General features: G+C 36.3%; 3 protein-coding genes and 1 non-coding gene across 8 annotated transcripts; 2 read left to right on the top strand and 2 right to left on the bottom strand.

Moving 5' to 3' along the window:
- Nucleotides 1–7032: 7032 nt before the first annotated feature.
- Nucleotides 7033–9322, bottom strand: LOC130961490 (ras-related protein RABA3-like). Its single transcript, XM_057887420.1, has 2 exons — nucleotides 9001–9322; nucleotides 7033–7548 (listed from the first exon to the last, which is right to left on the bottom strand). The coding sequence occupies exons 1-2, from the start codon at nucleotides 9282–9284 to the stop codon at nucleotides 7071–7073; spliced, it is 762 nt and encodes a 253-aa protein (XP_057743403.1). The 5' UTR covers nucleotides 9285–9322; the 3' UTR covers nucleotides 7033–7070.
- A 3314-nt stretch (nucleotides 9323–12636) lies between these two features.
- On the top strand, nucleotides 12637–12709 carry TRNAE-CUC (transfer RNA glutamic acid (anticodon CUC)). The gene has a single exon. It is a non-coding gene; the product is annotated as a tRNA-Glu (tRNA).
- Nucleotides 12710–12971: 262 nt separating this feature from the next.
- Nucleotides 12972–17894, bottom strand: LOC130961814 (calcium-transporting ATPase, endoplasmic reticulum-type). 5 transcript variants are annotated; one of them, XM_057887832.1, is made up of 8 exons: nucleotides 17770–17894; nucleotides 15830–17327; nucleotides 15611–15732; nucleotides 15255–15533; nucleotides 14727–15110; nucleotides 14537–14646; nucleotides 14225–14453; nucleotides 12972–13803 (listed from the first exon to the last, which is right to left on the bottom strand). In XM_057887832.1, exons 2-8 carry the CDS (start codon nucleotides 17301–17303, stop codon nucleotides 13243–13245), a joined length of 3159 nt encoding a protein of 1052 aa, XP_057743815.1. In that variant the 5' UTR covers nucleotides 17304–17327; nucleotides 17770–17894; the 3' UTR covers nucleotides 12972–13242. The 5 variants fall into 5 exon arrangements, with proteins under 5 accessions (XP_057743815.1, XP_057743813.1, XP_057743814.1 ...); XM_057887830.1 differs by lacking the exon at nucleotides 17770–17894 and adding an exon at nucleotides 17672–17763; XM_057887831.1 differs by lacking the exon at nucleotides 17770–17894 and adding an exon at nucleotides 17594–17642.
- A 2533-nt stretch (nucleotides 17895–20427) lies between these two features.
- LOC130962431 (uncharacterized) lies at nucleotides 20428–23014 on the top strand. Its single transcript, XM_057888649.1, has 2 exons — nucleotides 20428–22875; nucleotides 22976–23014. The coding sequence occupies exons 1-2, from the start codon at nucleotides 20428–20430 to the stop codon at nucleotides 23012–23014; spliced, it is 2487 nt and encodes an 828-aa protein (XP_057744632.1).
- The last annotated feature ends 3059 nt before the right edge of the window (nucleotides 23015–26073 follow it).

The raw sequence follows: 26073 nt of genomic DNA, 5'->3' as shown, positions 1-26073 counted from the left end.
TTTCTCTCTCTTTAATTTTACATGTCACCTTCTTCGCTCACAGTTTTACACATTCAATTTTTCTTTCTTAGTTTCTTTCTACTCTCCAAACTCAAACAATTGCATGCTTTTATTGTTCCATAGCTTCTGCACTAGGCTTCTATATTCATTTGCTAAGTTTTTTTTCTAGAGGTGAATATGGGTCAATTTAGTTTGGATTTAAGGTAAAATTAGAATTGAACGAATTAAAATATAATTGGTTCGATTTGGTTTAAACTTACATTTTTTATACATGTATTTAAACCAAACCAAACCGATTAAAAATAAATTGGTTCAATTCGGATAATTGAATACCCGATGATTTTAAAATTCATAAAAAAAACCCCAAATTTTTATCTTAAAAATTCAACAAGTACAACAAACGTGTAACATCAATAGAAATAATTCAAACATATTAAACACTAAATACATTAAAAATTAAACTCATTAAAATCCAAACATATTAATAGTGAATAATTTTTTTCTAATTGAAATACAAAAATACAATAGAAATATTAGAAGTTAAATACAAAAGTCTAGTGAATAATCTTTCAAAGAAGCTAAAATCAAAACACATTAAAATCCAAACCTTAGAAACTAAATATAAAAGGGCAATAGAAATATTTGTCTAATTTTCAAAGTATTAGGGTTACAAGTTGCAAAACTCACTAAAAGTCACATATATATATTTAATATATGATCGGGTTTATGGGTTGGTTCGGATTCCACATCCTCAGAACCGATATCCAAACTAATCACTAACAAAGGTTATCGATTTGGTTCGAGTTGGACCCAATTACCTGTTAATTTCAGAACCAATTTAATTAGTTCGGATTCGGGTTCGGACGCATAATTGGGTACTTGGTACCCGTGCTCACCCCAATTTTTTTCTCTCTAAAAATTAACAAGTAAATTATTGATAATAATAATAACAGTGAAGGTGCAGGGACGACGGAGAGTGAATTTAGGCAAGGCAACAGCGGTAAAGGCGTACAGCAGATGCGATGCCAACAGAGGAGATAGACGACACAGGAGTTGGCAAACTCAGAAGACCCGACGACGAAATGCAACTGTATGGTGTCGATGACAACGACTCTGTGAGACTGAGAAGGTTAAACTCTACTGTCGTTTTGGGAGAGTGCATTGAGAGTGTGAGAGAGTGCGTTAGGGAGGAGGGATTAGAGTTTAAAAGGAAAAAAAAAAGAGATTATGGTTCATACGAGAGGAATTTTGGATTTAACAGGTTGAATTGGGTAACTAATTAAAAATTCTACTTTAGATTTTTTGGTAGCCACTCCAGCATTCTTTTCGTCGAAAATATACTCTGGCAAGCTTAAGGATATTTTTGTAAAATTTTAAAATTATTTAAAGATTATTTTATCAATAACAAAAATTAGATATTATTTTATCAATATCAAAATTTTTGGATACTAATTTAGTACTTCGTACAAATAATAACTCTCCTTTTAAAATGATAGAGAAATTAATTTGTCAAATAAAGTTCACTCTCGAGTACTAAACTAGTTACTCATCAAAATTGTTTTGAAACTACTTTAAAATGTTACTATTTTTCGCCCTTTAAACTTTAAAGTGCATATTTACAAGTGATTGTAAATGTCTTCATAAAAATAATAATAAATAAATAGCGATTGAAGAGTCAAGTACTTAACTTTGTCACCAACTAGATCAACTCCAAGATAATGGCTTTAAGTAAACACATACAAGTAGCAAGTAATATACATGATCGTGACCCCTTTTATTTTTATTTTTACTTTTTCGTTCTTATTTATTTCCATAATATCTTAGGGGCCAATTAATATGTTATGGTTTCGTTCACTCACACTCTTCTCCAGAGCCGCATATTCTTTCTTTATTTTTTAGTGAATAGCATTGCATATTCTTGTCTTGGATAAACATTAGAATATCCAATTCCTAAATAAATACATGGTAACTTCAAAACAAATGTGTTTGATAGGAGTATATCACAAATTTATCTATACACGAAATGTCTAGTTGGAACGTGCTGGGAAGTGAATGAATTGACTCAGTAGACTTATAGCATTAACTATTCAATTGCTCCTTTGCTTTTAAAATTCAAAATTCTCTTAAATATATCTTAAACTATTCATTTAATAAAAAAGAGTATCACATCAAATTTCTTTTATTTTATTCAAATACCTTACCATTTTTCATCTTCAAATTTTATTAATTTTCAAATAAATACAAAAATAAAATAATTATTTTAGCCTTCAATTTTTAACTCCTAATTTAATTTCTAATATTTTAAATATTCTAATTCTATCCCAAAAAATTTTAAACAAATTTAATGTGGTTCTATCGTTAAACACTACAATAATATAGATTATTTTTTAGGATTATATGTGTTAAAAAAGAATTAAAATTCGTCAAAAAATTTTTTTGACACTGCTAAGTGCTAGGATTAAAAAAAAAACCGACTAACAACTTTAACGGCATGAGCAATATCCATCCTGGTGCAAATCACAGCATATATCAAACTGCTAACTGCAGATGCATATGGAATCTTTTTCATTTCTGCTTTCTCTTTCTCATTTGTAGAATATTGTCGCGAACTCAGCTTGAAAATAACTAGCAAGTGGAGTACTAACAGGTTTAAAATTACTCATGCTAAACCTCTCTAAAATATTCTCAATATACTTCTTCTGTGACAGCCACAGTTTTTCGTTCTTCCTGTCACGAGTGATACTCATGCCAAGAATTTTTTTTGCAGGACCCAAATCCTTCATAGTAAAGGATCTGTTCAAATCTTTCTTAAGACTTTCAATCTTCTTAGTATCATGACCAATAATCAACATATTATCAACATAAAGTAAGAGAATTATAAAATCACCATCAGAGAATTTCTTAACATACACACAATGATCAGAAGAAGTCTTATTATACTCATGACCTTTCATGAAGGAATCAAACTTCGGGTACCACTGCCTTGGTGCTTGCTTCAGCCCGTATAAGATCTTCTTCACTTTGCATACAAGATGTTCCTTTTCTTTAACCTCAAAACCCTATGGTTGCTACATGTAAATTTCTTTATCTATGTCAACGTGAAGAAATACAATCTTCACATTAAGTTGCTCAACCTCTAAATTCAAGCTAGCTTCCAATCCAAGCACAAGTCGATCAGAGGACATCTTCACAACTGGAGAGAAAATCTCCTCAAAATCAATACCTTTCTTTTAATCAAAGCCTTTTATAACCAATCGAGTTTTGTACCTTGTCCGTAAGACATTTTTATCAGCTTTCAATTTGAACACTCATTTATTCTTGAATGCTCGTTTACCCTTCAGTAGCATCACCAATTCAAACATATGATTCTCATGCAAGGATTTCATATCTTGTTGCATGGCCTTCAACTAATCTTTCTTATGTTCATCAGACATAGCTTCCTGGTAGCTCTCTGACTCCCCAGTCTTAGTGTTAATCACATACTCATGAAGAGAGTATCTCTGAGAAGAATAACGCTTTTTAGTAGGTCTTCTCAATTCAGCCTTAACTGGTGGTTCATGTGAGATTTTAACATCTGGTGGAACTTCTGCATCTGGCACCTCAGGTTGAGGTATAGGTTCATCACGCAAATCATCACCAACATTATCAACTTGTACATCTCTCCTATCAATAGGAGGTCTAGTGGAAGGACCAGGTTTATCATCAGCAGAACATCTAACAGTTATTGTTGGCTTATCTATCTTCTCAAGGACTTCAATAGTTTGGTCTTAAAAAAAATTACATCTCGACTTCTAATTATTTTCTTATTCAACGGATCCCATAATCTGTAACAAAGTCTTCGTGACCATAACCCATGAAAATACACTGCTTTGACTTTCTATCAAGTTTGGACCTTTTATCTCTTGGAATATGAACAAAATTCCTATAGTCGAACACTCGCAAGTGACTATAAAAGACATTTTTTTCTCTTCGAATTTTCTCTAGAACATCACCATTTAGTGGAACTGAAGGAAAAAGGTCGTTGATCAAACTACCACAGTTCTCATTGCTTCACCCCAAAAGAATTCAGGCAACTTTGTACGAGAGAACATACACCTGACGCTATCATTGATAGTGCAATTCATTCTCTCTACAACTCCATTATGTTGAGGAGTCTTAGGAACCGTCTTTCCAAACTTGATCCCATGTCCTTTACAATACTCTTCAAATGGACCCATATATTCATCACCACCATCATTTGCCCGAACATATTTCAATTTTCTTCTTTTTCTCTTTTAACACTCAAATTAAAGTGTTTGAAGATACCGAGCACCTGTTCTTTAGGTTTCAAAACAAAAGTCCATACTTTTTGAAAATAATCATCAATAAAAGTAACAAAGTATGATGCACCGCCTAGTGTCTTAGCATCCATAGTGCAAATATCAATGTGAACTAAATCTAGAATATGTGATATCCTATGAGGTTCAGAACTATAAAATGATCCTCTAGCATTCTTTCCAACAAAACAATGAGTACAAGTATTTAAGGTTGTACCTTTCAATAGAAGTAAGTGCTTCTTGGCTAAGACGCTTAGTACTTTCTCGCTCGAGTGACCAAGACGCATATGCCACAAATCAGAAGAAGAATCATTAGCTACATTCACCTCTTTTTTGCACAATTTTGTTTGCAACCGGTAGAGAGTAGTGAGACTATTGTATTCTTTAGCAACAATGAGAGCCCCTTTGATAATCTTACATTTTTCACTACTAGAGGAAGTGCAATACCTCTTTTGATCCAATGCCTTTACTGAAATAAGATTGAACCGTATATCTGGCGTATGTCTAATATTCTTCAACTATAACTTGCATCCCATATTAGTTTCAAGTGACATATCACCCGTACCAATGATATCACACACTCCTTTATCTCCTAATTTGATTTTTCCTAAATTTCCAACTGTATAAGAAGTGAAAAATTCACGTCTCAAAGTGACATGACATGAGGCACCAGAGTCCATAATCCAAGTAGAACAATCACAGACAGAATTTACGTAATTTTCATCATATGTGATAAGAATATCTTCATAAATAATAGCATCGATTTTTTTATCATTATCTTTACCTTTGTCTTTATTTATTTTTCTTGATTGTTCTCTTTTCAAGAACCTATAATACCTCTTGATATGCTCTGATTTGCCACAATGATGACAAATAAACCCCTTTCTTTGCTTGTACTTTTCTCTTGACTTGCTTTAACTCTCTGACTTGTCAGAACTATTAGGTTTTCTACTATTACTTCTCCCATATAACTCTGAAACAAGTGATTCTGATTGGGAGGAAACATTAATCAAACCTCACTCTCTTTTTCTGACTTCTTTATTCAACATACTTTCTTTAATAATTGCTAATGTCAACTTTTTATTTAGAGTTGAGTTAGTCAGTGTCACAACCAGAACTTTCCAACTATCAGGCAAAGAACTCAACAACAACAAGGGTTGCAACTCATCATTCAAAGTGATTTCATTATTTGTCAGTTAGTTCACCGTCTCCTAAAAAATGCTCAAGTGCTCCGATATTGATTTACCTTCAATATACTTCATATTGATAAGTTTCCTAATCAACAATGCTTTGTTTTGCACATTCTTCCTCTCATATAACTCCTTTAATTTCTTCCACATATTCTCGGCATTTGTTTCAGTGTCAACACATGGATACACGCTAAGATCAAACCATTGCCTAATCAAAACAACTGCCTTCCAATTCAGCTTCTTCCATTTAACATCGGATTTTGTACTTTTAGATTTATCCCCTTTCCATTAGATCATACAAGTCATTGCTATACAACATATCTTTCATGAGGATCTTCCAAATCCAGTAATTTTGGGAATTTAATTTGATCATATTTGGCCCATGAGTATTTTTCTCTATTTAATTAGCACAGAAATAAACAATCAAAGCTCTAGATACCACTTTTTTGGAAAAACCAAGGTTCAATAAGAACATGTCTAACAGCGGAAGCACAAAAAAAATAATTTTTTCACAATCTGTGCGATTAAATAGGCAATACCAAAGATACTCTAAGCAACCGATATAATGGCAGAAATTAAATAATCAAACACCAGAGTTTTATCGTGGGAAAACTCCCAAAAGAAGAACAAAAAATCAACAGAATCTAGTCCAATAAAATCTTCCACTATTAAAATAATGGGTACACAATTAGTCTTCCTAGTGGTACTAGGACATCTCAACAATCAACAAAATATATCATCAAAATTGATAGAATCAATATAAACCCTTCATAAAAATAGATATCTCAAATCAGACAAAAAAAAGACAATACAAATAACAAGTTATATTCTAATATTTATCTCTATACCAGAAATAACATTATAAAATTTCATAAAAAAATAGAATAAATTTACTGATTTAACCGAATCAAAATAGCATGTCCTTTTCCCCCGATTTTTCTTCTTCTCTCTGTCAAAGCTCTTTATTTCATTTCTTTCTTTCAAACAATAAAAGAAGCTTAACACACACTTTCTCTTTTTTTTACAGTAACTATAGCTATTTTTATATTTTCTTAACTTGTGAGTGCCACTTAGTTGGGACTCACCAACACTAATTAAATCATATATTATTTCGTTTGTTAAAAAAACATAACTATAATCTTGTTGTAATACTTTTTCTTTTTAATTTTTTTTTACCGAATTTCAAATTCTAACTATCAATCATCTAACACTTCAAAGTTAAAGAAAAAAATTATATTAATGATCGTTAGTGAATCGATCTTACTTATATACTGAAATCGAATGCTATTGATTCTTTAATAAGCGAACTGTTTGTATTAAATTTAATAATGCGACAACATTGAACCCACTTAAAATTTTTTTGGGATTAAAATATAATATTTAAAAATTTTTTGAGACTAAAATAAAACGTTTAAAATATTAAGAACCAAATTATATTCGCCCCAAATATTAAGAATTAAAATAATACTTTACCCTACACACAAATATCAATAAGAATGACAATTAAATATTATATAATACCATCATATATTTTTTTTCCTTTCAACATTAACCTTTTCCAAGATTAACATGAGCATGAAGACAACTTCTTCATCTCACTAATTTCCAATTCATGACCTAAAATTACATCAATCTTAGATCCTTTAAGTGTGTTGCTACTATTATTACCACCATTACCAATAATGTCATCATCACCACTACCACATTCCAAACTTTTCTTCTTAGAAACAACCCTATTATGAATCTCTTGAAGCAATTTAAGAAAAGCACTTTCCACATTGTTACCATTGAGTGCTGAAGTCTCAGAGAAGAAAAGGCCTTGTTCTTCAGCAAATTCAATTGCATCTTCAGTTGACACCATTCTTAGGTCAACAAGGTCACATTTGTTACCAATTAACATGATCACAATGGAGCTATCTGCATGTGATCTTAGTTCTTCAATCCACCTTGTAACATGATCAAATGAGTCTCTCTTTGTTATGTCATATACCAACATTGCCCCTAATGCTCCTCTGTAATATGCACTTGTCACTGCCCTGTACCTAATATATCATCAACAATACAATTTACAATTTAATAATTTACAGAAATTTCGGTTATATAACACTGAACAAATTAAAATTGCTTTTTATAAAATATGGTGCTCACTTTTTTTTTTATATTTATAAAATTGATCACCTTAGACTTATAAAGAGGTCAGTTTAATTTGAGTGTAGAAAATCATGACATGTTGTGTTTATGTAATATCCCTTAGTCTCATAAAAGATAAACAAAAATTACACTTATTATATTATATTATAGATCAAAACTTGGTCAACAAACGTATTTTTAGGGTTGATCCTTGATCCTAAAACTATAAATAGAGCTTTGATTGAGTGACAATATATAATATTTTTTAATATGCTGTATTTGGGTTTGAATCTTAACAATGATTAAATGGTATAAAAATAGTATAAAAATAAAATATTTACCTAAAATATTTACTAATATTGATAAAAGGTATTAACCACTTAACATTTTTCTTATATTAATATTAGGCAGAATGATTTTTCAAGGTTTTACTAAATTCTGTCAAAATTCAGTCAAAAGGCTGAAGATCAACCATGCATTTAAAGGTTATAAATAATAGCACATAATGTAGCCAAAAAAAGATATAGGTACTTGATGTTTCTTTCTGTCATTAATCGTTAATGTACAGGCACATAAATATATAATGGTTTAATTATTCTGTTGGTTTTTATAATTTTTTAAAATTTTTAATTAGATTTTTATATATATATTTTTTAATTGGATTTTTACACTAATTTTTTTTTAATTAGATATCTCTTAACAGTAATTGGCTTAATTTTATGGAAATCCAATTAAAAAAAATTTGGTGTAAAAATTCAAATAAAAAAAAATGTAGGAACCTAATAAAAAAAATTAATGCAAGAACTCAATTACAAAAAAATACAAAAATTTAATTAAAATTTTACAAAATTATAGAAACTAACAAAATAATTACACCATATATAATATCCAACTTGGGATTCATTGGATTCTAGCCGCAATGTATATGAAATATAACAAGTAGTCGATTGAGCTAAGATAACATGAAAGATACATTAAAAATGATGTTTTAAACGTATTCCAAATATATATATATATATAACTTGCATTGTCTCATTTTAGTCAATAATCATGTCATGTGCAAAGTAAATAGAAAATAAAGCAAATAGAAAATATCAAGAAACCAATGCTATTAAAATTTAAGATTTATAATTCAAAATTTAATATAAAAATATTTTTATTGATCAAATATTGATTCAAAATAATAAATATTTATTAGCCATATAATATTATTTCTCAAACAAATATGTATCATTATATAAAAAAGGTCAATTCCACTATTAATATAAAATGTCTGACCAGAAATAATATTTTAGTTATACTATTTTATTTAAGGATATAACTAAAAAAAGAAAGGAAAAAAAAAATAAAAAACATGAATGAACCTTTCTTGGCCAGCAGTATCCCAGATCTGAGCCTTGATGACTTTGCCATTAATGGTGAGAGTCCTAGTTTGGAATTCAACACCAATGGTTGACTTAGAGTCAAAGCAAAACTCATTCTTTGCAAATCTTGAGAGCATTTGAGTCTTTCCCACTGATGAATCTCCAATCACCACAACCTTAAACACATAATCTATTTTCTCATTCACATCATCATCATAATACCCTATTATTTTCTCACTCTCATTATATTGTTTTTTTTCAGCCTCAACACCATTCATTTTCATGTCAAGAACACTAAGAAGCTTGAAATAAAAAAGGTAACTATGTGTTTGTTGGTCTAAGTCTTTAATTGGTCCTAGTAGAGCATTTAAATGCAACTTTGTTTCTAAAGTTTTTGGTCTTGGTGGGGAAAAAAGAAAGAGCAAGATAAGGTAGTTGAAATTATTATTAAATAAAACAATATCATAATGATATGTGAAGTAAACATTATTCAGGAAATTGAATTTTAATTTGTGAGAGTGATTGACTTTTAGTATATGCATAATATTTTTATATAAAAATAATTTTATGCTGAAGGTAGAATATTTAATTAATATATTTTTTGGTAGAACATGTAGTGAGGTGCTAATAAATATTTGTTCTTCCATTTTATTGTAAAATTAATTCCCACAAAATACAATTTTTAAAATAATCCTTATTTAAAATTTTGTTTTGTAACTAATTATTTTTTATTATTTTTAGTTTAACAATATTAAAAGAAAACTAAACCAAAGAACAGGCAATAAGGAAATGTGGGCCAGATTTTGTCTCACAATTTTAATATTATTTGGAACTATTATTGGATTCTATTGCCTTGAACATTGATGGTTTTCTGTTGCTGATGTATTATATAGGATGTACTTCAGTAAATGGTTGAATTCTTTTTAGGCAAAAAAGGAAAACCATAAGTAGGAATTGATCAAAATTTTCTAAAAAGTAGTTATGGCGTTGTTTTTAAACGAGTCAATCGATTTTACAAAATTTATATTATTACGTCTAACGATTTTACGATTTAAATTTTATTAAAATTTTATATTTTATGCATTTAATTTATTTTTTTATTTTATATAAAATCTCAATTTTTTTTACCTTGATTATGGTGGTGATGTTTATTAATTATTATGTCTCATGTTATAGAACTATGAATCTTCATTTGTTGAATATGGTTGAGCTGTCTAGTTTCATATCACTCTTTTTCTTTTCCTTAATTTAAGGCTTAATGCATGGATGGAGATAATTACTTTTCCTTTTCTACCAAATTTACCACCTTTTTTTTTCTTCTTTTTTTTTTCTCTTTTGCTTTCCCCTAATTAATATCATTGTTTATATCTTGCAAATGCTATGCTTTAGTCTAATCATTTAAGAATTTTCCTTGAATGGTTTATTAAGGTGTGGCCTTGGACATTGATGAACCAGCTCATGCATCAAAATGCTAAAGATTAATCAAGTACTTTCTTTGAACATCATATTATATTGTTGTGTTCTTGCTATTTCCCCCCATCAAGGTGAAATAAATGGAAATATAGTGAATCCTAATAATTCTTTGTCTGTTTTAATGTGTATTTAAAAGAACAATAAAATAATTAAAAGATTAGTTTCTTTTATATTTATCAGCAGTATTTAAATTATGTTATTAAGACAACTTTATTACTTGTCACTCGACTAATGCAATGTTGGTTATTGAATGTACTTATATATCATAAGCAATTAATACAAAGAATATAGTACTTAGAGCATCATATGAAAAAAAATGCTAGATTGAAAAAGGAAAAAAAAGTTTAATTATAATTGAATTTTCAACTTTTATCATATATGAATTTTATAGTTTTTTTATTAAAAAATTATTAGACTTTTATTTTTCATTTTATCAATTTTTTATTTTAAAAAAATTTGACCCAAATCATATAAGTTTATAGTAATTTATTATACTAACAAAGGTAGAGTATGCTGTAATTTTTTTAGTTATTCATAATATTTTAGTTTAAATATAAATTTTATTTAAGAATTTATTGTTAACCAATGAATTATTTTATACATAAAACGGAATTTAGATTCACAATAATTATTTAAGTGGATAAATTAGTTGATTGTTAAGCCAAACCAGACCAAGTTAGTTTGGTGTATTCTATATTTATGTATTGGCCTATAGTTCTACAAGGTAAATAGCTAACATGATATTAGAGAGATTGTATGGTATAAATTGAAAGAAAAAAAAATCCACACATATAAATGTTGTGTGGCATCATTTACTTTATACCCAACATCTGGCTTTTATCCACACATATATTGTTATTTGTTTTGCGATTAAGCTTTGATATGATTATGGGAGGGATTTTCTTTTAAACTCAAACCAAGTCTTTACTTTTTACCAAACATTTGTTATATATACAAAATAAAATTTAAATCTTCAATAATTATTTAAACAAATTAGCAAACAAACTATTAGATTAATTTAACTTGGTTATCTCAAATTAAGTTGTTTTTGTTTTTGTCAAATAAATTAAATAGCCTTTAATTTCAGACATTACAAATTTACCTACATCATATTCACGATACTTAAGAGTTTCATCCACTACTTAGCTTAGCCAAATTTCGAACCCAAATGTATTTGTTGCGAAACATATATAATAATCACTAGATCAAAGTCTTGTGTGCAATTAAGGTTTTTCTTTTTCTTTTTTTTTTAACTGTGCAACTAATAGGGGTGTGCATGGTCCGACCCGGCCCAGTCCCGAACACTTTTGGAGCTAATTTGGTGTTATTTCATCGGGTCATTATTTCGGGTCGGGTCCGGGCCATAGCTCGGATCATCCGAAATCGGCTCGGTGGCCCGATCATCATACATAATTAATATTTTGTGTTATTAGTGATGGGTGATGTCTATTATTATGTGAAATTTAAGTATTGTAATCCTTAATATTTTGTGTTATTAGTCATTATATATAAGACTATAAGTTAATGTTTTATGTTTAAAATACATGAGACTTTAGACTAATGCATAATCTTGTGTTATTTGTATTGATTTAAATATTTGGTGTTATTACTTATTAGGCAATATTAGTATTGATTACGGTTATGCGTTAGTTTTAGAGAAGAGTTGGTTCTTATTATATTTTTCTAAGTGAATTTTACCATGTCAAATAATGGTTGAAGTCTTAGAAATTTGGATATTTTTACATGCTAACTTACAAGAAGGTATCAAGATAATATAATGTTAACGGCCCGGTTTTCACCCGGTTTTTACCCGGTATAATCGTGGCCCGAAAGTGTATAGGTTTCATCGGATCTAGAATCGGGTTCGGGTCTAACAAATAGGTCCGGTATATATTTTGGGTCGGATCTAGGTCACATCAAACCCGGTTTCACCCGCCCCATACACACCCCAAGCAACTAAGTTGTTCAATCAAGCTATTGTTATTTTCTAAATGGATTGGATCTGTTATAGTCTTATAGCCCCACACTTTTGTCTTATTGCTTTTTTTCCCCCCAACTTCATATGTTTTTAACATTAAAAGATTTGGGCTGGTCCTTTTTATCTAATCATAGATATATGTTTCAAAAAAATTTAGTACAAAATGTTTTTGACAGGAACATCAATCCATTGTAGTCTAGTTGGTCAGGATATTCGGCTCTCACCCGAAAGACCCGGGTTCAAGTCCCGGCAACGGAATTCCTTTTTGTCTTGGACTCTTTTGTTTTTCTGAACTTTCAGTTCCGCTGAACCTGTAGATGGCACGCCAGGTGTTCGACGGAATGTTTGTAACTGTTGATGAAATTTTTTCCACAACCTTAATGTGACCAAGGCGAAAGTACTGGCATAGTTGGTTTATAATTACTCACTAAGTATAAATAAACAAATATTAGATTGAACTTTGTTTTTCACTTATCCACCTTCAAGTGTCATGAAATGTGTTACTTTTTGAAGAGGGTTTAAGGCCTTAAGCTCCCATCATATCATTGTTAAGCTGTTACAAATCATGAATCATATTCCAGATACTAAGATTCTTTTTTATTGGATCTTTTATTGGTAACCATTTTGTTTCATCAGGTAGTAAAAAAATGGAGGGGTATTGAACAAGATGCCTAAGATAAACTTTGTATGATGAACATTTAAAGTGACAAATTCCTTTACATAAATTAATGAACTGTAATAACTTTCCTAAAGGCCAAAAGAATAAAAATCTATCAAAGAATTTGGCTTGATCATGCTACTTTCTCCTTTTTCACCTTCCTTTGATTCCTAGCCACCAATTTAAGAATCTCATCAATGAGAATAACAGGTGCTGATATAAGAATCACCAAAAACCACTCATTCAAGCTAAGTGGAACAACACCAAAAACATTAGCAAGGAATGGAGTATAGAGTATGAGGCAATGGAGTCCAAATGATATTGACATTGCTACCATAAGCCAAGGGTTCCTCCAAGGTGGAATCTTTCTCAAGCTATTCTCTTCTGAGAGGGCATTTAGGGAATTGAACATCTCAATTGCAACCAATACAGAGAGGGACAGAGTCATAGCCTTCACTTTGCCAACAGAGAAGTAGTCACATGGATTTGAGAATGTTATTGCTCGGCCGCCACTGACTGTGAATGGCGTGGCCGTGAAGTTAGTCCACGAATGGCACTCTCCCCAGTTGAGAAGCTGGGAGAGTTCTATGATTGTGTGGCCATCACCAACAAGATTGATGCCTAGAAAAGAAGCTTGAGTGTACCACAAGACAAAAATTCCAACTGTAGCAATTCCCACATAAGAGCCAATAACCTGCAATAAGCATTGTAGAATTATTCTTCAAAATCAATTTGATGAATTTATGAGACTTGATCATAGCCTTCAACAAGTATTGTATGTCAATATTTGTTATGCATAATTTTAGTCCTATTAGCTTAAACTTTTGGGAAGAATAGTTTTATAACACAGTATCAGAACTTCTATAACTGGAAAATCTAGAGCTCGATCCTTATTAAACCCCAAAAGAAAAAAAAATTTCAGCATAAAGCAACAACGCAAAAGAATATAACTTAGCAGTTTAGAGATATAATCATTCATATGCCTCTTGTTATCAGTTTAAACTTTTAGGAGAAGTGATTTCATTACAAATCCGTATCAGAGTTTATTCTATCAGGCCTAATTCAATCAAGCATACCAAAACATAGCCTAAAATGAAAGGAACTGAGAAACTTACAAGATAGCGGACAAGAACCCAAGAACTTATGAGAGAATCATTGCTTTTCCGAGGCGGCTTGTGCATGATATCAACATCAGCAGGGTTGAAACCAAGAGCTGTGGCAGGTGGACCATCAGTGACCAAGTTCACCCACAGGAGCTGCACGGGTATCATGCATTCTGGGATCCCAAGAGCAGCAGTCAAGAATATTGAAATAACTTCTCCAACATTTGATGATATCATGTACCTGTTAATGTTGAATAAATTTTAGTAAGGACTTCTTGTGTAGATCAACCAAAACCAGAAGTAAACAAATTCCATAAAACATACCTGATGAATGATTTCATGTTATTGTAAATTGCACGGCCTTCTGCTACGGCCGTGACAATTGTACTAAAATTGTCATCTGCTAGCACCATATCTGAAGCTTCTTTAGCAACCTTCAATATTTATCAGACAATGTTAGAAATCATCATATCAAAATGAGAATAAAACAGTTGAAAACTCTGTTATGTTATACCTCTGTCCCAGTTATTCCCATGGCAATGCCAATATCAGCAAGCTTGAGTGCCGGCGCATCATTCACTCCATCTCCGGTCATTGCAACTATCTCCCCCATGTCCTTCAGCAACCTCACAATTTCTTGCTTGTGTCTTGGCTCAGCTCGCGAAAAGACCTTGCCTCCAGGTCTCAGCAGCATCTTAACTTGTTCTGAAGGAGGAAGAGACATGAATTCTTTACCTGTTAGGCTTTGTCCTTTAAGGTCCTCATCTTTGGAGAACAAACTGATTTCTCTGCAAATAGCCTCTGCTGTTGACTTGTTATCACCAGTTATCACCATAACTCTTATCCCAGCTTCCTTACAATCCTCAATTGCTTTATGAACTTCCTCGCGTGGAGGGTCCTAATCAAGAATAACAAAATAGTCTTAAAATATTCAGCAAATATCTGATTGGATGACAGTGTAAAACTTTTTCTATAGAGAATAACAAAATGAAGATTGATTGATCGATTAATTGGTATAATTAAAGATATTCAGCAAACTTACTCTTAGACCAACAACACCAACAAAAACTAGATCACTTTCAATGGCTGAGTAGCATGCTGGATCAAGCAATTTGTTATGAGAAGGATGAGTATCTGCATAGTAGTCCGAAAACTCTCCTAACTCATCCTTATATGCAAATCCCAAGCAGCGCAATCCCTTCGAACTCATCTCCATGAGTCTATGTAGAAGCAATTCCCTGCATTGCTCATCTATTGGAACCAGAGATCCATCAGCTAGTTGCACATGTGAGCTTCTCTCCAGTAAACTCTCAACAGCACCCTGTGATCCAACTATTTTAGAACTTAAAGGTCCAAATCATGTATCTTAATTATGCAGCAGAATAACCAACAAATCACCTTTACAAGAAGCCTATTTTCACCATCCGGTTCGCGAACGATGACACTCATTGACTTCCGAACGCGATCAAACTCCAATGTCGCTACCCTCTTGGATCTTCTATTCCACCAGTCACAACAACCTGTACAATAAGAATTAAAAAAGTACATTGTTATTCCTAGGAGAGTTGTACTTTGGCAATTTATTTATTTTTTCATTAATTGGTCCATTCTCCGTACCTAACTTCACAGTACTGTTGGATTCAACCATGTTGTTTTGTGAATTAGTAATCTTGTTTTTTGACTTTGTATCTGGAACTCCCATCTTTTCAACCAACACTTTTAGTGCTGCTTCAGTAGGCAACCCTGTGGCACGAAAAAGGCGCCCATCGAAATAAATTCCAGCATCATTACAAACTGCACATATTTCAGCCATGGCTTGAAGGTTGGCATCCATGTTAAAGCAAGTCCAGTCAATAATTCCGCCATCTTTTGGATCATAAGTTGTGCCTTCCACGCGAATGACTCGAGAAGCATTGGTTCTCCCTCCTAAAGTAAAGAACTCTGTCACAGACATTTGATTCGTTGTAAGAGTACCAGTTTTATCCGAGCAAATCACAGTAGTACATCCCAAAGTTTCTACACTTGGAAGCTTTCTAACAATTGCATTCTTTTGTGCCATTTTCCTTGTACCAAGTGCTAAACAAGTTGTGATAACAGCAGGCAGACCTTCTGGTATTGCAGCCACTGCGAGTGCAACGGCGATTTTGAAATAGTATGTGCACTTCTGGAAGGAAAATTTGATGTTTGAGGGAAATCCATCAACAACATCCCAAGAAAGGAAATTCTTGTAGTTTATGATCCAAACAACAAGACAAACTATACCAATTGCAGTGGTGAGCCTATTACCAAATTCATCTAATTTCTTCTTCAAAGGAGTGTCACTTTCCTCCAGAGAAGCCTCATGTATCTGCTTCTGTATCTTCCCAATTTCGGTGTTCATTCCAGTGGTGATAACAATACAAACACAACTCCCATTGACAACTGTGGTTCCTGCAAAGACCATATTCTCCTTGGCCTGCAACTCACAATCATCCAAGAAAACAGGACTTGTTCCTTTGAGAACTGGCATTGCTTCTCCGGTTAGCGAGCTTTGCTCGGCTCGCAAAGTTGAAGTTTTCAAGGCTGCAACTCTCATGTCAGCAGGGACCTTATCTCCGACGCGCAACTCCACAATATCACCGGGAACTAGCTCTCTTGCAGGCAAATCCGGCACAAAATTTCCATCCCTTAACACCTTTCCAGATTCACATTGCAACTCCTTAAGAGCTTCAAGAGCCTTTTCAGCATTATTCTCTTGCCAAACTCCAACAATGGCATTAAGGACTAGAATCAAAATGATTACAAGTGGTTCCACATAAGCTTCGAATCCAGATTCCCCCGTTTCGCCTCCATGAAAGTAAGCTAAGATAAATGATATGAATGCTGCAATCAAAAGTATCTTTACCAGTAAGTCATCAAATTGTTCTAATACCAATTGCCATAATGGCTTCCCTTTCTCCTTTGCTAACTCATTCCAACCATACTTTTCGCGCCTCCTCTGAACCTCGAAAGTGCTCAGACCCCTTTCGAGTTTCACTCCATACTCTTTCAAACACTCCTCAACAGACCATGACCATGCTGGGAATGGTTTCTCCTCCATTGGAACTTCCATGGACAAGTTAGCTAGAACTCAACACTGAAAAAAAAGGGCATTCAAATTACTTTCACACAAGCATTTCGGTGAACAGATCAAATGCAATGTTAACTTGAACAAAAAACATTTAACAGAATCAAAGATTTTCTGTACTTTCAGGATGAATTATAGTTCACAAAGTAATTAAATGCAGAAATTTATAGCTCTTCAAGACCCAAAAAGGGACAAGAACCTCATCTTAATCTTATCATCATTCATAAAAAATATATACAACTAAAAGGGCATCAAGGACAATAATTACTACATACCTCAACCACTGACAGACAAACTCATACAAAACAATATAAAGGGTTGTCTAATTTATGTGAAAGGAACAAAATTTGTACCAATATAAGAAAGGGACGAAGTTGAAAATTCTGTTAGCTTGGAAAGAAAGCAAAGTTAAAGCCCATGAATTGGAATTTTCCAACAGTTAGGAGGAAACCTTTTCTGCAAGAAATGCAACTGTGAAGACTGAAGACTAAGACTAATACTGTGTTTGAAAAAGAATTTAAGAATGTGTTGTGTTGTTATGTTATGTTGGGTTTGGTTGGGAGTGAATGAGAATCTAGAATGTGGTTCGGATGCTTTTTCAAATCTTACTTCTTCTTTTGTAATGATAACAAATGTTCAAAGTGGAGACAGTTACTTTTTAGAAGTTTTCTAAAGAGGAGTAATGGGATTATGGGACGCATGAGTTGGAAGTTGGAACAAAACTGCACCACCCACTATGCTTTTGACCTTTTTGCTGGATGATATTTGAGTTTTTTTTAGGTTAATTTTGATGCAAATAGTGTAAAATATTTTATTTAATAGTTGAATTATATCTATTTTTTATTATTATTAACATAATTTAATAGTTGAATTATATCTATTTTTTATTATTATTAACATAATCTAATAAAATTATGAAAGAATAAAAAAAATAAAAAAATTTTATTGTATGTTATTATATATTATGGAAGAACAATGCTATTTAACCTATTTATTTATACTAACTACTAAACTGATTTTGAGTTTTAAAATAAGTTGAAAAATTTTTTTATGATTCTTTTAGAGAAAGATAAACCTAACTAATTTAAAAAAAAAATAAATATAACAAATTTTGTTTTTTTAAAAAAAATAATAAATAAAATAAAAATTTAATATAATAATATAAAAGCTGATTATTTTTGTTAATCTATCCGAAGTATAAATCTTCAAACATTTATTTATCAGTTTACTCTTCTCTTTCCTAATATAATTTTGTTACTTTTCATGTAAATATTTTATATCGAATATTAAGATATATGATAGGTTCAACTAGTGTTATGGCGTATATAATGCATAAAAACAGCTTGCAGCTCTCTCTACTACCTATTGCTTTCAGATTTGTCAAAGATGCAATAATAACGATTAAAGATTAAGTAAATAAATTAATGGTAATAATTGAAAGTTCAAACCTACCAAATTGTCGTTACAACAAGAATACTATTAAACAAACAATTAAAGTTAAACCGAGGAAAATAAAGAGTGGTAATAAAATTGTGAAAGAATGAAAATAAAAAAGATAAAAAAAATTATTATTATGTTTGAAAAAGGTTATTGTTAATATGAAAAAATAAATGTTACTTATTTATATTAATTATTAAATTAATTTTGAATTTTAAAATAAGATAAAATAACTAAAATTTCTAAATAATTTTATTAAAAAAAATAAGTATAACTAATTAAAAAAGATAAGTATAATAATTTAAAAAAATAATAAATAAAAATAATAGAAGAATTTAATAAGTGGAACAAGGTTGGTGCATGGTGGCTGCAGGTATTAATAATGCAAAAAACAAAAAAAGTAAAATCAGTGCCAAAATAGGATTGTCTTTGTTTGAGATTAAACATTTAGGACTATAGAAGACTGGTTTCTAGTTTGAAAATTTATTTGTAGTGTTAACATAAAGCTCTTGTTAGAGTCAATCATAGTACAATTTGGATCCTTTAAAATAAAAAAATAAAAAATTCAATATATATTATTGGTCATATAAACTCTTTTTAGGTTGGTCTCTTTCATAACAGCTTTTGACCGAAAATACACATGTCTTTCATTTATAAGCCAAATGGTCCCCCATGACTTTAAAAAAAGAAAAAAGAAATAACTATTTTAATTTCTCTTTATTTTATTTCCTAAATATGTTTTATTTCCATTAAATAAGTTTAAATCATATTATGCTCAGATACTAAGACACATTATTATATTTGAAATGTGTCAACTTTCTTAGATATGGAAACTTCCATGTAACTTCTTCCCCTTTTCCATTATCTAAAGCTACCAGGTCTTGTTTTGTACTTTGCACTACACAAGCTGGACCAGCTTCAATTCCCTTAGTCAACTTGAGTTTAGTAATTTCTAATTTCAAATGAAAGAATCTTTTTTATTTTTTATTTTTTTCCTTTTGACTTTTATTAGGATGAAAGCAAAGGGATATTATTTTTTAATAGTCATTATTAGAAATTACATGGAAACACCCATGTAAAATTAGTAAACATTTCATATATGTAGCCACTGATAGAGTGGTGGGTAAGCGTGGAAAAACGCTTGGGCATAGACTCTTTTTTAACATAATTATAATATTAATAATCATAAGCCAATAAAATTATTTTAAATTTATAATTTATTTTGTTACGGCCCGGCCCAGAACCAGCTTTGGGCTGACCCGACCCATGTAACACCCGACCCGGGCACTCGCCCTACAACCGACCCGGACACACTTCCTGTACGGACCGCACACGTGCTGCAGGACAGCGTCCTTGGGAATATGGGCCTGTCACGTAAGGGGCCCACTACTGACATGTATATAAGGGGAAGATTGGCTCTTCCCCCGAGGTACGTCACTTTCTACATCACTCCCCCTGCTTGTACGATTTCTGACTTGAGCGTCGGAGTGTCTTTGCAGGTGGCACCCCCCCTCGTCCGTTCACCAACTCAAGTGCTCGCCAGCTCGGCAAACCCTCGATCAGCGCATCCAGGACTAAGACACCCTCATCTATCCACCTTTGCATCTTCTGTCCACCCGACCTGTTCAGAAGCCGACTAACGAACATTGGCGCCGTCTGTGGGGACGTCTAAATGGAAGTTGTACTGGGTCTTGGCGACCAAGGCCGGGCTGCCGGAGCGGAGGGGGCAGCCTCCGTCGCCTCGCAAGGGGGGCGGCGAAGGTCCCCCCATCGACGCACGGGGACACGACCATTCGGAGGAACAGGCGGCGATAGCGCCATAATAATGCAAGAGCTGCGCCACCGAGTCCAGAACCTGGAGCGGCAGCTTGCCGACAGGGAGCGGGACGGACGTTCTACCGATCCGAGCTATACCCCGTCTCCCGGAAGCGAGGAGGAAGACTCTTACCGAAGCCGCCCGCGGACGGAGGCAGAGAGTTCGCGGGAGGAGTCACCCATAATGAGGAGACGAAATGACACGATCATCTACTCCCGAGGCAGACCGACCCATCGAGCGACAAGAGGTCACGAAGACGGAAGAACACGACAACCTGTGATAATGGGCGCCACCCCATTCCACCGATCTATCCTCGAGGTCCGGCTGCCGAAACACTTCGACAAGCCAACGGACATGAGGTACGACGGAACTCAAGACCCTCTAGAACACCTGACGGCCTTCGAGGCCAGGATGAATCTAGAGGGAGTAGGCGACGAAGTGAGATGCCGTGCCTTCCCGGTGACCTTAGCAGGACCAGCGATCAAATGGTTTAACGGCCTCCCTCAAGGTTCTATCTACAATTTCTCAGACATCAGCCGCGCATTCCTGGCTCAATTCACAACGCGAATAACAAAGGCCAAGCATCCTATCAACCTTCTCGGGGTAACCCAAAGACAGGGAGAGCCGACCAGGAGGTACTTAGATCGGTTCAACGACGAATGCTTGGAAATCGACGGCTTAACCGATTCGGTGGCCAGTCTCTGCCTGACGAACGGCCTCCTTAACGAGAACTTCCGAAAGCACCTTACAACGAAACCGGTTTGGACGATGCATGAAATCCAAACGGTGGCCAAAGAATACATAAACGATGAAGAAGTCAGCCGAGTCGTGGCTGCCAATAAGCGGCAGTCCGGTTACGGCCAGGCTCGTCAGTTCGGTGGCGACGGGGAGAGGGCGAAAGAAAAGGCCAGGGAGGAGGCGCCAAACAAAGCACCTAGACCGTTCCCTCGAGTGGGGAAATTTACTAACTACACTCCACTCACCATCCCCATCATGGAAGTCTACCAACAAATTGCGGAGAAAGGAATTTTCCCGAAGCCCCGACCACTCAAGGACCGCACAGGCGGAAACAAGAACCTTTATTGTGATTACCATAAGGGATATGGCCACCAAACGCAGGACTGTTTCGACTTGAAGGATGTCTTAGAGCAAGCGATAAGGGAAGGAAAGCTGGCAGCGTTCTCCCATCTCATCAGGGAGCCGAGAAGGCGTTATCGCGACCAGGACGAGGAAGGCAAGACACGCCCGGTCAAGCGGCGACAAGAGCCTGAAGACAGAGACCACGGCCTCACGGTGATAAACGTGGTAACGGCAAAGAACACTGCACCAAAATCCCGGTCGGCACACAAGAAAGACGCCAAGGTTCTGGCGATCTCATCTTCACCAGTGCAGAGTACCAAAAAACCCCCGTCCATTTCTTTCGGCCCAGAAGATCAATGGTTCAGCGACGCCCCGGAAAACCCTCCCATGGTCATCACGGCCAGAGTGGGAACCGGCCTCGTCAAACGGATCCTTGTCGACACTGGGGCCGACTCAAACATCATGTTCCGAAACGTGTTCGACGCACTGGGGCTGAAGGATGCCGACCTGACGACCCACCAGCACGAGGTTATCGGGTTAGGCGACCACTTCATCAAACCAGACGGAGTCATTTCCCTACCGATCTCGGTAGGACAGATGCAAGGCCGAAGATCGGCGATGGCCGAATTCGTGATCCTCCGAGACTCCACAGCCTACAATATCATCTTGGGAAGGAAGACAATCAATGATTTTGAGGCCATAATCAACACCAAGCTACTAGTTATGAAGTTCGTCACCGATGATGGATCCATAGGGACCATAAGAGGAGACCTCGAGACGGCGGTCGCCTGCGACAACGCCAGCCTTTCCCTCAGAAAAAAGTCCAAGGAAGCATCCGGCGTATTCCTAGCCGACCTCGATGCCAGAGTAGAGGACAACCCGAGGCCGGAACCAGAAGGGGACCTGGAGAAATTTAGCATCGGTGACGAAGGGGAAAGATTCACATTCGTTAACAAGAACCTCCCGCATGAGTTGAAGGAGCCTTTGATTGAAATGATAAGGGCCAACAAGGACCTGTTCGCATGGACGCCAGCCGACATGCCGGGCATTGATCCACAAATCATTACACACCACCTAGCCGTCAAGACGGAAGCACGCCCAGTGGCTCAACGAAGGAGAAAGATGTCGGCGGAAAGAGCAGAGGAGGTAGCCAAGCAAACGGCCGGCCTCCTAGAAGCAGGCTTCATACGAGAAGTGGACTACTCGACGTGGCTCTCAAACGTGGTATTGGTGAAAAAACACAATGGCAGATGGAGAATGTGCGTGGACTACTCTGACCTCAACAAAGCATGCCCCAAAGATTGCTTCCCCCTCCCCAACATAGATGCACTCGTCGACGCCGCGGCGGGGTACCGGTATCTGAGTTTCATGGACGCCTACTCCGGTTACAACCAGATACCGATGCACCGACCAGACGAAGACAAAACGGCGTTCATAACGCCAGGAGGAACTTTCTGCTACAAGGTAATGCCGTTTGGCTTGAAAAATGCAGGGGCGACATATCAAAGGCTGATGAACAGGATATTCCACGACCTCATAGGGAAAACGGTCGAAGTCTACGTGGACGACATCCTGACAAAAACAACACGACCCGACGATCTCCTAAACGACCTGGCAAGTGTGTTTGCGTCCCTTCGTCAACATGGTATGAGGCTGAACCCCCTCAAGTGCGCCTTCGCCATGGAAGCCGGCAAATTCCTGGGATTTATGATAACTCAGAGAGGGGTAGAAGCCAACCCGGAGAAATGCCAGGCAATACTTCAGATGAAGAGCCCAGGCTGTGTCAAGGATGTCCAGAGGTTGGCAGGGCGATTGACATCACTTTCCCGGTTTCTCGGAGCCTCGGCGACCAAGGCCCTGCCATTCTTCAACCTCATGAAGAAAGGGATGGCGTTTGAGTGGACACCCGCGTGCAAAGAAGCCTTTCAACACTTCAAGGAAATCCTAGCGGCACCTCCCGTTCTCGGGAAGCCAAGGGACGGGGAACCACTGTACCTGTACCTCGCTATAACAAGCGACGCCCTGGCCGCAGTACTAGTGCGGGAAGACGGGAGGACCCAACAACCAGTCTACTTCATAAGCAGGGCCCTACAAGGAGCAGAGTTAAGATATAGCAAATTGGAAAAGCTAGCCTTAGCACTCCTGACTTCCTCGAGGAGATTAAAACAGTACTTCCAGAGTCACCAAGTGGTCGTCAGAACGGACCAAGGGATCCGGCAAGTTCTCCAAAAACCCGACCTGGCGGGAAGAATGATGACTTGGTCCATCGAACTCTCCCAATATGACATACGGTACGAGCCCCGGCAAGCCATCAAGGCGCAGGCCATGGCGGATTTTTTGGTTGAAATAACAGGAGACCCAGGCGAAGACATGGGTACACGGTGGAAGCTCCATGTAGACGGAGCCTCCAACCAGACCTTCGGAGGAGCCGGGATCATCCTAGAAAGTCCGAACGGGGTCGTATACGAACAGTCGGTCAGATTCGAGTTTCCCATCTCGAACAACCAAGCAGAATACGAAGCCCTCATAGGAGGCTTGACCCTAGCAGCAGAGGTCGGCGCAAAAAGGCTGGAAGTATGCAGCGATTCCCAAGTCGTCACTTCCCAAGTAAACGGCAGCTACCAAGCCAAGGACCCCTTGTTGCAGAAGTACTTGGAAAAGGTCAAGAGCTTGAGCCAAAAGTTCGACGAGGTCACGGTCCAGCATGTACCCAGAGAAAGGAACACACGAGCAGACCTCCTATCAAAGTTAGCCAGCACGAAGCCAGGGGAGGGAAACCGGTCTCTCATCCAAGGCATGACAAGGGAACCTGCAATTGTACTACACACAACAACCCTAAGTTCTTCATGGCTAGACCCCATCACAAACTACCTAGAACACGGCCAAGTCCCTGCTGACGAAAAGGAAGCGATGAAATTAAGGAGGGAAGCGGCCAAATACGCCGTCATCCAAGGACAGCTATTCAGAAAGGGGCTCAGCCAACCCCTACTGAAGTGCCTGCACCCCGACCAAACGGACTACGTCCTCAGGGAAGTCCACGAGGGCTGCTGTGGGCACCACATCGGAGGAAAAGCCCTAGCAAGAAAGTTGATCCGAGCTGGGTACTACTGGCCGTCGATGATGGCAGATTCCAAAGAGTTTGTCAAAAAGTGCATAAAGTGCCAACAGAACGCCAACTTTGCCAAGGCACCGGCAAACGAGTTGAGCTTGCTGACGACCTCCCGGCCGTTCGTACAGTGGGGAATCGACCTCTTGGGGCCCTTTCCCGTCGGCCCTGGGCAGGTCAAATATCTCATAGTGGCAATTGATTACTATACCAAATGGATAGAAGCCGAACCATTGGCTAGCATATCCTCTGCCAATTGCAGAAAATTCATGTGGAGGCAGGTGATAACACGGTTCGGGATACCAGAAGTCGTCATCTCGGACAACGGCACACAATTTGCCGACAAAAAGTTCACAGAATTTCTCAACGGCCTAGGTATAAGGCAAAAGTTCTCTTCGGTAGAACACCCTCGGACGAACGGACAAGTGGAGTCCGCCAACAAGGTTATCCTTTCAGGGCTAAAGAAGAGGTTGGACAACAAAAGGGTGCTTGGGCCGACGAGCTGGCATCAGTTCTCTGGTCTTACCGAACGACCGAGCAGTCCTCCACCAAGGAAACCCCTTTCCGGTTAACGTACGGGGTGGACGCGGTAATACCCGTAGAAATCGGAGAACCGAGCCCACGACTTCTTTTGAAAGGGGTGGAGGAAGCCGTAGAAAAGGACCTGATAGAAGAAGCCCGAGAAATGGCCCACTTGACAGAAACGGCGCTAAAACAAAGAGTTGCGCTCCGCTACAACACCAAAGTGCTCAAAAGGGAATTCGAGCCAAACGACCTCGTCCTGAGGCGAAATGATATCGGCCTGCCGACCCCCGGAGAATGCAAGCTGGCGGCTAACTGGGAAGGCCCATATAGAGTCAAGAAAGTGATGGGAAAAGGAGCATTCAAACTAGAAAGGCTCGACGGCAAGGAAGTCCCGAGAACTTGGAATGCGGACAACCTTAGAAGATTCTACTCCTAGAGGACGGAGCGACCTGCCGACTAATCTAGCTAAGTAGTTAATTTGTCGTTTGAACTTCATAGTAACTTGCAAGTCTTTTATGTGGATACCGAATAAGATACACTTGTGCAAATTCTCCATTCTATTTTACCTCCATTTTTTCAGATAAATCACCTTGTCGCGACTGACAACGACGTGCGACCCGGGACTGATCACCCCGGGAAGCCGTCAAACACCGTTGTAACAAACAACTACACGAAAGGCCACGGGCCGCCGGTCTAAGCGACTTCAAACCAAAAACGGTTAATAGGAACGATAACGCGAGCATGCCGGAAAACGACAAATATAAACCAAAACGGTTAAAAGTGATAACGCA

The sequence above is a fragment of the Arachis stenosperma genome, chromosome 2, assembly GCF_014773155.1.
Source record: "Arachis stenosperma cultivar V10309 chromosome 2, arast.V10309.gnm1.PFL2, whole genome shotgun sequence".
Classification (NCBI taxonomy): domain Eukaryota; kingdom Viridiplantae; phylum Streptophyta; class Magnoliopsida; order Fabales; family Fabaceae; genus Arachis; species Arachis stenosperma.
Note: the sequence above shows the minus strand (reverse complement) of the source record. Positions and strands in the feature narration are given on the sequence as shown.